Source organism: Castanea sativa, chromosome 1 (assembly GCF_040712315.1).
Source record: "Castanea sativa cultivar Marrone di Chiusa Pesio chromosome 1, ASM4071231v1".
Classification (NCBI taxonomy): Eukaryota; Viridiplantae; Streptophyta; class Magnoliopsida; order Fagales; family Fagaceae; genus Castanea; species Castanea sativa.
Window position 1 is genome coordinate 64,261,342 of NC_134013.1, and position 12,954 is coordinate 64,274,295.

Below are 12,954 nucleotides of genomic sequence, written 5' to 3' on the forward strand. Positions count from 1 at the left end.
TATCACTCACAATCACAAATTAAATTGAAAAAAGTGAGTTCCGTATGCTTTGGTTCTCTCTTTTCAGCTAAGTCTTCCTTCCCTCTCCAATAGCCAAATGGCCAATCTCTTTTCTCTTATTTTTTAAATTCCTTCTTGTGACTTATTAAGATCCGAATCTAAGACTAATCAATCCAACTTTTTACAATTTACCGTCGGTATAAGAGTACAAAGACTTTGTGATTATTAAATTTTTTAACTACTGCAATAATTATTGACTTAAATGGTATCATATTTGCGTGTGGAGACCAGATAAGATATACAAGTTTCTATTTGTTAGGAAAGTAGTACAATCGAGACTTGACAACGCAACATATACAATAATGAAAATCATTGACAAGGAAGTTGGAATAAAGTTGAATTCCTAGGGTGATGACCAATAAATTGGCATCGATTTGTTAATCAAAGCATTATTGTTGACACTAGTTCCTATATTCATTGATTCAGCAAAAAAAAAAAGGTTCCTATATTCATTGACAAGCTCCCCTAAACTGTGCTACTCCATCAAAATAATCTAGGAAATGTTTAAAAAATATGAAAAATAAAAGTTATCCGATACTTTAAAGGAATTGATTTAAAAAGTATTTTTAGATTTTTTTTTTAAATTAATTTTTTTAATTTTTTATATTTTCTATAAAAATGATATTAATTTTTTCTTTCAAAATAATTCATTAACAAAAACCTAATTATTCGTTAACTGGATAAAAAATAATAATAATAATAATAATAAAGTCATGGAGAAATAACCAAGTACTGTTATCCTGCAATAATATAAATTGAGACTATTATACGAGAATACTTGATCATCTTTCCATATGACATTGACATGGCAGGTCAAATTGCTTATTGGTAGAAAAAGAAATTTGGCAGTGCAATAGCAGATGAGATTTTTTTTTTCTGCTTTTTTATAAGTTTCTAACCCTTCTGCTTTTTTATAATTATATGTTTCTTTTTCTTGTTAAGCAATTATAAGTTTCTAACCCTTCTGCTTTTTTATTCTTTAATTATCTAAGAAAAGACAGACGCCGAACTTGAATCTCGAAAACATGCCCACCACAAGAGTAAGGATACCAACAAATCAAAGTGCAATTAGCCTAACCCCAATATTCTTATAATTAACAAACAAAAAGGTAAACTATGATAGATGGTCTCATTCTTACATGAATTACAAGTTGTGTTTTTTTATGGTTGATAATTAGATGGTTATAAAAATGAGGAGAAAGAAATTGTTTTTCAATTAAGAGATAGAGATGAGGAGAGGAATTTCGATTACCATAATAAAATAAAAATGATTATATTATTGAAGTATAAAACTCTTCGCAATAACTTGTTTATCATAAGAGAAATATGTTATGTTTACAATATTTTCACCATAATTATAACTCATAAGTAACAAGTTGCTAATAACTGTTATATGTGATTAAAAATATTATGAAATTATTGTGGACGAAATATTTTTATTATAATAATTCAATATTATTCCTAGCTTATCAAGAGCTTTGTGTTCTCATAACATTGTCGGATTCTGTCCATCTTAGAAGAAGAATAAGGTTTAGAATCCTTGTAAAACCCAAAAGTCAAAAAGAAAACCTGAAATAACAATAAATTAAAAACAAAAAACTCTCGCTCGTAGTTCAAGAATAAAAAAACAAATAGTTTTAAGCTACACAAACATTCAAGAAACAAAGTCCACATACACACACAAACAAGTGATGAACTCCACCAATAACAATAGCCCAGTTAAAGCAAATATCAGGGAAGTGTATCTCACGCCCCAAAGGTCAAATTTGAGAGAATTTAAAATTTATTTTAAAAAGACTCGGCTTAATGAAAGAATTTGATCAAACCATCTATTTTTGAAAAAAATTTTATTGATGTTGAAAAAGTTAAATATAATTTTTTTTTAAAATGGTATATTATTGTGTGGGTCGTTTATTAAAATTTCAAAAGAATATCCAATAGTTTGGAACCGAATTTACTGTTGAGAGCAAGTAAAAATCAACCACGTGTTAGCATTCTGAAACCTTTTCCAAAAGTGTTTCCACTTAAACTGGAAAAGAAATTATGCTGCAACCTAGGTAAGCCCACGTGTCCCTTTCTTTCCCAAAAGTGCTTTGGACACTCTCTCAGCTCTGATTGGTTTATATTTCTCACACCAATCACAGTCCCAAATTGCTCTTCCCAGATACGCCACTTTTGTTTCCATTTGGGTCCCACCGCTAAAATAGAATTAACCAATCAGGTGATCTTTTACTGTTTCAGTTGTTGCCCTAGACACGTGGTGTTTCCTAACCCACCCTCTCCGTACTGCCGCTATCAATATCGCTTCAGCTCCGAAAGCCACACAGAGAGAGAGACACACACAGACACAAAGATACACACCAGAGAGAGAGAGAGAGAGAGAGAGAGAGAGTGATGGACGGTGGAGAAGAGTGGCACATGGCAAGCCTAGGGCTAGGGAGTACTGGGAAGCCAGATAAGATGATGATGGTGAGCCGAGAAATGCTAAGATTCCGGCCGATCGCACCGAAACCGGTGACATACGGTTCAAGTTCGAGCTATATGGTGACAGAGAAGAAGAACTCTGTTGTTTCGAAAGGAAGGACGAAGAGAAAGTACGTTAGGGTTCGGAAGAATAGTATGAATGGATGTAAGAAAATGGTTTCTGAGGAAGAAAGCAAAGATGGGGTTTTGAAGACGCTGCAATTGTTGCCTGAGAAAGCTGAAATGAAAGATCCGGTTGATCCTACGGCTGAGAAAGTTGGGGTTGAGGTTGATAATGATCTGGTGGTGGTTGATAACGTGGAGGGTGGTGTTGGGGGGTCAGATCTGACGGTGGAGATGGGTCAGACGAGGGTGGTGGAGTCGTGGGTGACGGTGGAGAGCGTGGCAGACACGTGCATGGATGTACGTGGGTTGGGGAGCACGGACGTAGAGAGAGTGAAGAATCTGGAGAGAGACACGTGTCCGGGGTTTATATCAGACGGTTTGAACAGGGTACAGTGGGTTAACGAAGCGTACAAGAGGATGGTGATGAAGGAATTGGAGAACTGTGACGGTCAGTCACCGGAGTACTGTGATTTTCTGGTGAGGTTGGTGGTGAATAATAAAGTGAAGTTGCTGTTGCTGCCCTATAATAATAACGAAGAAGCGTTTACAGGGTTGGTGAGACTAGTGCACACGTGGCGGAACCAGAAGAAGCGTTCAAAGGTGGTGCCTTGTGATGTGTGGAGAATGGACCGTGGTGGGTTCTCATGGAGGTTAGATGTCAAGGCTGCGCTCAGTTTGGGTCTTTGAAAATGTGAAGAAAGTTATACTATTATCAAATAAAAAAAGAGAAGTGTGATCGCTCTCTCTCAGTCTCAGGTACTATTTTCTCTTGGTAGTTTTCTAAAGGAATTGAATATAAAACATAAGTGTTTATAATAATAACTAGGAGAGTGCATCCAGATCGGTTTAAAACTTTAAAAAGGAAGGGCTTTAGACTTTTAAGTGTTGCTTTTATTGTGGCTGGGGAGGAATAATTTGTTAAAACTAAAAAAAGAAAATTTTACATAAAATCATCAACAATAATGTGTGGTAGGTTATATATATACCTCATTAGGTGATATTGAGGTTGAAATAATTGATTAGGTGGTCTCTGCTTTAATTGCCACGTAAGGGTTTTAGGAAAACTCCAATGGGTCACCTTTTCATTACAAGTCAAATTGGTTACAAGAAAATTATTCTTCTATTGAGTGAAAAAACAACAATGATTTTATTTTATTATTTTTTTTTTTTTGAGAACGAAGAAAACAACAATGTCTATGCATGTGAGTTGTGAAATGTACAGAAGATTCTCAAATAGACACCAACCATTTATAAACCTTTTTGAAGGTTAGCTACCAGCATGAAAAGGCGTGACATATAAACTCTGCTAGAATATAGGACAGACATTTTCAAGAGTATCATAGAAAATAATTGTGCTTGAAATTATTATAGGACGCACATTCAGTAGAGTAATGAAGAAAATGAACTATTCCCAAATGTGAAAAATTTTAAATGATACAGCAATATAGGCTCCTTTTAACTGTTTATCACTTACTTTATTAAACATCATTTCAAATGAAATAGCATTATAAAATGAATGTCTTAAAATGTGTTTCGTTTACTTTTGTAGAAATCTTTTTAAACAAGTTACCAGTGATGTAATGTACTTTTTAACTTTAAAGTAAAGATAAAATTTAGAAAAGTATTACTGTAAAACAAATAACTGAAAAGTATTGATTAGTACGTTCCTGAATATGCATTGGAAAGAAGACTAGATTACCTTTGTTGACCAGGCCAATAGGGAAAAATTGTAAACTTTGAAGTGTCGGGAGAGACTGGAACTAAACCCCTGATAGACTTTATTGAAAGAGAAAGGAGAAGAAATCAGCCATACTATGAAAATAGTCTGCATTGGATTCCAAAGCATTTAGATCTTAATACACACACGACCGAACATATTAATGTTGAAAGCCTAGTTTTATAATGCTAATAAATAGGGCAACTGTAGCTAGCAAATCCTTATGATGCATATAAATGTTGTGTTACACACAAGAATCAGATACATTGTTTATAAATATTGAATATTTGTTTGTTGAAAGTAAATTTGAGGACATTGAGCTGAGCTTGAAGGGTAACATAGAACCTATTCTTAAATGAAGTGCATTTCCATTCCAATACTTTATGTTTTATTATGTGTTTACAGTCACTATGTATGAAAAGTTCAGATTCAAATTCACAAGAGATTTTTACCACTAATCCAGATAAACTTAAAGTTTCATTTTTAAAGGTGTAACTATAATTTTATTGAACTTATTCATTTTATATATGGGTTCGGTTAATGTGTGCCCTTAGGGCACACATTAAGCTATCTATTTTTGGAAACATTCTCTTGAGAACTGAAAAAATTGTTAATATTTTTTCAATTTTGATAAAATATTTCCAAAAGTGATTAACTATTGTGTGCCCTAAGGGCACACATTAGCAAAATCTTTTATATATATATATATATATATATATATATATATATATATATATCACAATAAGTTATCAGTCCTTAGATAATAGATACACAATAAAATTTTAGTTATTCTTTTATTGTCTTAGTTATATTAAAAAATTATTTCAATAGAAGAAAATATGTAGAATACAGATAAAAAAAAGAGCCTAAAAAATGTAACTCATTTCAATCATGAGTAATACTACTAATATATTACTGCGTATCTATGACGCGATGGTCACTTCACAAATATAAATGGTCGTGGGGTGTGAGAGGTAAGGGTCAAGGTTTAAATCTCCAAGAGAGAGTTTCACACACATATACACTTAGATTAGATTAAAGTTATTGAATTTCTATCTTGTATTATATAATAAAAAAAACTACTGATATAACTAAGCTACAAGCATAAAATATTTTAGTACTTCTTTTACAATTTACTCACATGATTCTATCATTAATTAACTCTAATTTATTATCTCTTATTAACTCTTAACTTAAAAAAAAAAAAAAAGAAGAAGTCAAGGCTAGTTCAAAACAAATGAATATTTCCATTTCTTTTCTAAAACTTAAATTCAATTATCTATTATTAGTTAATACAGTAATGCTAATACCATACACACTCTCACACAATTGTCTTATGTAATAAATTATGATTAGTTGTCTGTCACTATCACATAAACCAACATTTTTTCTCCATCACTTATTGTTTGTCACATGGGATATTGTAACAAAATGTGTGATAATGTGATGTGTAGTTATTAGTAAATAAAAATGTGAGGTTAAATTTACCGATAAATAATTAATAAAAAAACTTATGTTAGTAATCATCACAATTTTTTTTTTTTTTTTTTTGAGAATCAGTAATCAACCCAAATAAGAATCAACAAAATATTGCTAATTCAACCGACTATGAAAAATATAGTGACAATGAGAGAGAGTTGTTGCGTTGTAGCATTGTTTATCATAACACGTGGCAGTAGGTAAGGGAGGCAATCCAATTTACAATGGTCAGTAAGAAACCAATCCAATCCACTGAGCTCCAATGAATCCTTTTTATGAAAACCCCCAATCCACATCAAAAAATCTCTTCCCTGATCCGCACCACTCATCCGACCAACCACGCGTCCTCAGCGTACAGTCACCAATCAACGCTAACCAATAAAACTTAGCCCACACTCACCGCCACCGCGTCTCCATTGGTTCCCAAACAACCTATCTCGAGAAATTTATATATGGTTATCAGTTATGACGTTCCATCGTTTATCGTTACATTAAAAAAAAACTTAAACTTTCCGCTGCTTAACATTGCTAGTTGTTTAAAACTTTAGTTAATTTTTGCTTAATTTTTTTATTAGCATAAACTGTATTTTTTCCTAAATCTCATTCCTCCTCCTGTATAAATAGAGAAATTATATAATATCACTTCTCTACTATTCTACTAAAACACTCTTCTATTTAAAAATTTTGAGTTAATTTATGATAAAGAAAGACATTTAAACTAACTCAGCAATTTTAAATAAATAAAAGTCTTTAATTAGAATATTGAACAAGTAACATGATCCCAAAGAATAGTATAATAAGTAATGTTAGCAACATAAAATAGTACAATTTTTGCCATAATTTGTCATATAATAAATTTTGAATGAGAGATCATCACATTTTTATCACTCCTAATTTGTCATGTGTAATGCTAACGACATAAAATAGCATAATTTTTGTCATAACTTATCATGGGCAAGTTTTGAATGATAGACCATTACATTTTTATCCCTCATCATTATCATAAGTAGAAAGTTGTCATTTTATATGTATCCTTAGCCAGTATAATTTGTCGCATAAATATGTGTATCTCACACAACTCAAAAGCGAGTGCACATAAAAAGTTCACGGTCCCTAAAATTTTTCAAAAACCCCGAATTTGAGTTGTTCGTAGCTAATAAAAGGAAACCACGTGTGCACTTTCTCGAACCAACCGAAAAGGCCTTTCCACTTCAGTATAGGTCCTAGGCAGACCACGTGTACCCCTCCTTTCGGCAGTGCTGGACACTGTCTCCTCTCTCATTGGTTCACCCCATGTGGGACCAGACCGCAGCGCTCAATTACGCTAGATCCGGTACTTTTCATCTGGACCCACCTCGTAAAATTTAACCAATCACTTCCTCTCACTGTTTATCGTTAGCCCTAGACACGTGTTGTTTCACGCTAGGACACTGTACACGCGCTATGATTATCGCCTGAGCTCTCAAAACAAAGAGAGAGAGAGAGAGACACACACACAGAGAGTTAGATAGAGAAAGAGAGAGACAGAGATGTTAGTGTTGTTGTTGTTGTTGATTGTGGATTGCGTAGGATAAGGAGGTATAATGAATCGGGTAATGCTTAGATTCCGGCCGATTGCTCCGAAACCGGCCGCCGGAGGGTCCGGCTCAGATGGGTCATCGATGGATAACAAGAACGCTTTGTTTGCAAAAGGAAGGACGAAGAGAAAGTACGTTAGGGTTCGGAAGAATAATAGTAGCAGTAGTAGTAACGGTAGTGGATACAAGAGAGAGAGAAAGATAGGGGAGGAAGAAAAGAAAGAAGGGTCGTTGGAGTTGGAAAAGAGAGCGGTGACTCTGCAACTTTTGCCTGAGAAAAGTGAACGGAATGAATCGCCGGAGAGTGGATCTTGGTGTAACATTGATGATGAGGGAAATGGGGACCCACCAGAACTGCCGATGTGGTTGAATAAGTTTGATGATAATAAGGGCGCGACTGTGACTGTGACTGTGAGTGCTGATGAGAAGGATCAGACGGCGGCGGTGGAGTCGTGGGTGACGGTGGAGAGTGTGACAGACTTGTGCATGGGTGTGGGGGAGCTAGGGAGCACAGACGAGGAGAGGATGAGGAATCTGGAGGAGGACACGTGTCCGGGCTTCGTATCGGACGGTTTCGATAGGGTGACGTGGGTGAATAGGGCATTTAAGAGGATGGTGGTGAGGAAGGAGCAGAATGACAGGCAGTCAGCTGAGAATAGTAATAATAAGATGTTAATGGTTTGGTTGGTTGGGAAAGAGAAGTTGCCGTACTTGCACGAAGCAGAAGCATTTACGTGCCAAGTTAAGCTGCAACACACGTGTGGGACGGAGAAGAAGGATAATAAGTGCTCTCAGATAGTGCCCTGTGACGTGTGGGGAATGGACGGTGGAGGATTTGCATGGAGGCTCGACGTTGAAGCTGCCCTCAGTTTGGGCCGTTGATTATAGAAAAAACAAAAATCTCTCAGGTATTGGTTGCTCTGTATTAATGTTGAGGCCTTTTCCTACTTATTGATATGGTTCTTTGTGACATTACTATGTTTAGCTTATTATATATATATACCTACGAGGAAGTGAGCACCAAATGGATAAGCGTTGAAACAATATTATTGTCCTTATCAAATAGTGTGTATAAGTCGGATCCTAGTTATCCAAACACTCTAAATTAATGCCTTTTTAGTATATTTATGGAGTGACTAAGCAATAGTAGTTTATAGGAGAGTGATTGTATTTGCATTGCATCACAACTGATGGTGGGAGCCGTGTGGTTTTGCCCTTACCTAGATAAAATTTAAAGCATTTGCCTTTATCTTCTTTAGCTGTTATTTTATTGGCAGGAGGTGGATAAAGCAATAACTAAACAAAAAACAACGAAACACAACAGTGACTTCTGCTATAACAAATACGAACTAGATCCAGCCAAGGAAAAAACTAGAATAACTACAAGTCTACAACTACTACTAAAGAGCTTTCAAAGCCTTCAACTAAGTCCCATTATCACCGTTTGAACTACGTCTACAAATTCAACTGGGTACACGTAAATTATCACCAAAAAAAAAAAAAAAACTAGGTATATGTACGTAGACCGTATGTTTAGAGAAAATGATACATAATGCGTTGCATTTGATCTGCATTGTGCACGATCACTAAGTATATTAGTATCAAGCTAGCAACTTAATTGATTCTCCTGAAAGAATTGTGCACCTTTTCTATGCTACTGTAGGAAGAGTAATGAACTTCTTGTAATTTTCCTGCTTCTTACTTCTTAGCTAGTTGAGAACTTTAGAAAAAGGGCTATAATATAGAAGCTCATTTATAGCGAGGAGTGAAATCTTGGAACCATATGTAAGATTTTTTAAGTTAGGGAGGACTAAACCAAAATGTATTTATGGAGTAAATTTTACTATTATTGGGCAATAATAATGTGACAATCCAGTGAAGATTTAGGGGCAAAAAAAAACTTGAGATATCCTAGGTAAAGTCATTACAAAGAATTGAACTGAGATAGCTGAAGTATAATAGTTTCATCAGACTAATTAACTTGTAAGAAACAGCAAGTGCCTAACTATTACATGATCGTGGATGTAGATTAACAAGTGAGAAGGCAAGAAATGCTATATATAAAATAATAAAAGTTGGGTGTTATATCGTGTTTATGCCATTTGACTTTTAATGTGAGTATTATAAGTTGTACAACCTGTTTTTACCATGTATTTCACTTTAAGTAAATTAAAATTATAAATATATATAATATATTCTGAGTGAAACTTTACCACTATGATTTCAAAAAGTTTAAATATTATTCCTATTAAACTCTAATACTTTTAAGTTTCACAAAAGGACTTTACCTTAGGGTTTAGGGGCACCTAACTATTGTAGGATTGTAAATAAACCAAAATCTTCATAAATAACTCTAGGCTTGTTTAAGGAACAAGCTTATTTATATTAGTTTGTTTAGCAAACAAATCATACTCAAGCCCACTTTTAAGGCTTGATTCATAATTATTTTTTAGAAGAATTAAATAAGCCAAGTTTAAGAGAGTGTTTATGTATATATATTAGCTAGATTGTCCATTTTGCAACAAAAAAAAGGACATATATATTAGTCTTTCAACGACAAAGATTTCCCGTGGATTATTTTATTTATTTATTTATTGTTGAGTACCCTTGAGTCGACTTGAATATATGTAGAGTAGAGAACAAGCTTATGGGGTTAGTAATGCACTTGGATTAATAGATAGTACAAATAAAAATACAAGTATTCATGGAGAATGGTACAAAGCATTATGCCAAAAAACTACAACTAAAGGCGAGTTTAAGAAACTAGATCATTTTGAAATTGATGATGATGGAGAGAGACAAAATTTAGTCAAGTTTACTGGTTATTTTATATGATAGAAGAATAAGTTAAACAAACAATTCACTAAACAAACCTGAGTTTACTTGAAGAATAAATAAACCAAACTTCAAAAAGTAATTGAGATTGATAATGAGTTTGAATTAATTCGACTCAATTACGTACAGTCCTCGCTATGGATTAGGTTAGGGTTCGAAATGTACTTAACAAAAAAAAAAAATAAATAAATAAATAAAACCAAGTTGAAGTTGAAGTTGATTTTAAGCTTGGGAGACAAGACATACATGGTTGCCTGGTCAATTAATAAAATTGTGATCTTAGTGTCTATTGCAAAAAACAATCGACAAAAAGCTAAATATATTGTGCTAAAGGAACACTTAATTGACTGTATAAAAGATCTAATAGACTGATTCTATTCTTCTCAATTAAATATAAATCCTTCCTCGGCATAGCCGACCATTATCACTTTAGTATTTGGGGACATTTTTATTAACAACCATTCATTGTTGCTTGCCTATATATGGACAAGACCATTAAGGTTATATTGAATTATAAAATACCATATTCTTAAAACATGGAATCTAAAAACAGCTAAGCCTTATATGTTCCGACTATTTGGGATTGGCTCCTCACTCTCTCTCCTTTATCTAGTGTCATGTCAAAGAGTTGAATGTCGAGACTCAAGAGTGGACAACAAAGAAAGAGGAAAAAAATTAAGAATGTAAAAGAATATGTATGCAGAAAAAGTATAAACATATAACTCATCGAATAGATAGAAACGGAGACCAATTTCGCAAGCATATTCAGACATGATATTATATATTATAGAGTATGGACTATATATGGACCACTAACACAATGGAATGTGAATGTAGACGATATAAACATTAAAGAAGCAAATGCTTAGTATCATAGTGACCGTTAATGTCCCCTGCTGACTCACTTTATTCTGCAGATTACAATTTTAGTTGGATTCTATTGAAATGAACTCCCCCATTGGATGAAACCTTACCACTGCGAACGCCTACTGTTGTTTAGTGCCATTACTTTAAGCTTTAACAAGCTTCCTTTTTTCTCCCCATCCCTTAATTGTGCTCATCTTCTCACTCTCTCTTCTTTCCGTGTTGGGTAGTAGTACTTTTAATAATATCCTTTTAAGTTTTCCAATTATATGTATTTGTCTCTTAACCATTTCGATTTATGTAACAAGGTGATCTCGACTACCAAAGGTCAAAGAGTTGAACATATACTGTGACTCTGTGAATCTAGAAAGTGTACATATTGTATTGCATCAAGACTTGTTTCCCATGGCAAAACGTGTACCCGGATTCGGAGTAAGCGCAAGCCTCAATAAAAATAAAGTTTACCAATTAAAGCGACTTAGTTGCTAAGTTTGTGAGAGAAAAGGCATATGTCCAACAAGAGGAAGGATGGGGAGTGGTTAACTTCTGAGCAGTTCAAGATGTTGCGGATTAGAGACTGGATATCCAGTGACAAAAATATTGACAATATGTAGCATAACAAGTATCGTATGTTATCTAAAGCACGGTTTAGAAGGAATGGTTCTGAATCGTACTTATATGAAATGAAAATCCTCCCTTATTCTACTTTATGCTCTATCAATTACAACTTATTATATAATTTTTTTTTATTTCCTTTAAATAACTAAAGTTTAAAATGAGAAAAAAAAAAATCAAGACACATGATTTCTGAAGTTTATGGAATAGCAAATAAAACTCTTTAGTGAGATAATGAAATTTTATTCGATCTTATCCCTTTTGAAATCATAAAACAATTTTTTTTTTAAAGAAAAAGAAGGTTTCTTACAAAATCATTGTTAGGATTAGTGCCCATAAATCCTGTTGTATGATACAATGTATGACTTAATGTTGTGATTAATAAATTTTTTTTTTAATCTAAAATAATGGTAACATGAATATTTAGACATTATCATATAGTCCACGAGATGTATAGTATGTGATTTATGTGATTTAGTTATAAAAGATATAGATCACAAGTTCTTTGTAAACTCAGAATTATAGTTTGTAGTCGGTAATAAAATTGAGCGTTTTATCTGCGAAGACTATAACATATCAACTAAGTTGATTTGTCTTGATCATGGAAGTGAAGACTTCTAGTTGATGTATTGATATGTTTTAAGAATTAAGACATATTGAACTGGACCGCTGTGAGATTTATTATTTTTTTGACGACTGTCAAATGAATATAAATCTCACGAGTTCTATTTACATGAATTTTTAATCCTAAGAGAATAATGGACTTGATCATAAGGTGTAAGTTGCTTTGATATATTAGGAGTGAGATCTAAAAGTCACGATCAAAACCTCAGTATGTTGGACAGTCACATTTAGTGTAAATGGAACATATGTTGTTAAGATGGAATTCATAATCTCTTAATGAAGATATAAAATATTCTTTTGAGATAAGTTTAATAAGTTTGGTTATTCAGAATGTTAGGCCTAACCACTAAAGTATGTATTTATGAAATTTGATTTCATAAATATATGATGAATAATATAAATTATTAAATTGGGTACTCAAGGAATTAAGATGTAGTAATCTTCAAAATGGCAGTCTACATTTATGACTTTGTATTACAACGAATATTTTATGAAACTTTTGCATGTACAATAAAGTCTTAGGATATAATATATTAATAAAGCCTAGAGTGCAACTATATTTATATAGTAGTATTAAATATAGTTAATGGTAAC

At 33.3% G+C, this 12,954-nt stretch overlaps 1 protein-coding gene across 2 annotated transcripts; it reads left to right on the top strand.

The window, feature by feature from the left end:
• Positions 1-1,973: 1,973 nt before the first annotated feature.
• On the top strand, positions 1,974-11,831 carry LOC142637445 (uncharacterized). 2 transcript variants are annotated; one of them, XR_012844642.1, is made up of 2 exons: positions 1,974-3,405; positions 11,430-11,831. XR_012844642.1 is itself a non-coding variant. In XM_075811723.1 (2 exons), the coding sequence occupies exon 1, from the start codon at positions 7,429-7,431 to the stop codon at positions 8,302-8,304; it is 876 nt and encodes a 291-aa protein (XP_075667838.1). In that variant the 5' UTR covers positions 6,616-7,428; the 3' UTR covers positions 8,305-8,330; positions 11,430-11,831. The 2 variants fall into 2 exon arrangements, 1 of the variants encoding a protein (XP_075667838.1); XM_075811723.1 differs by lacking the exon at positions 1,974-3,405 and adding an exon at positions 6,616-8,330.
• The last annotated feature ends 1,123 nt before the right edge of the window (positions 11,832-12,954 follow it).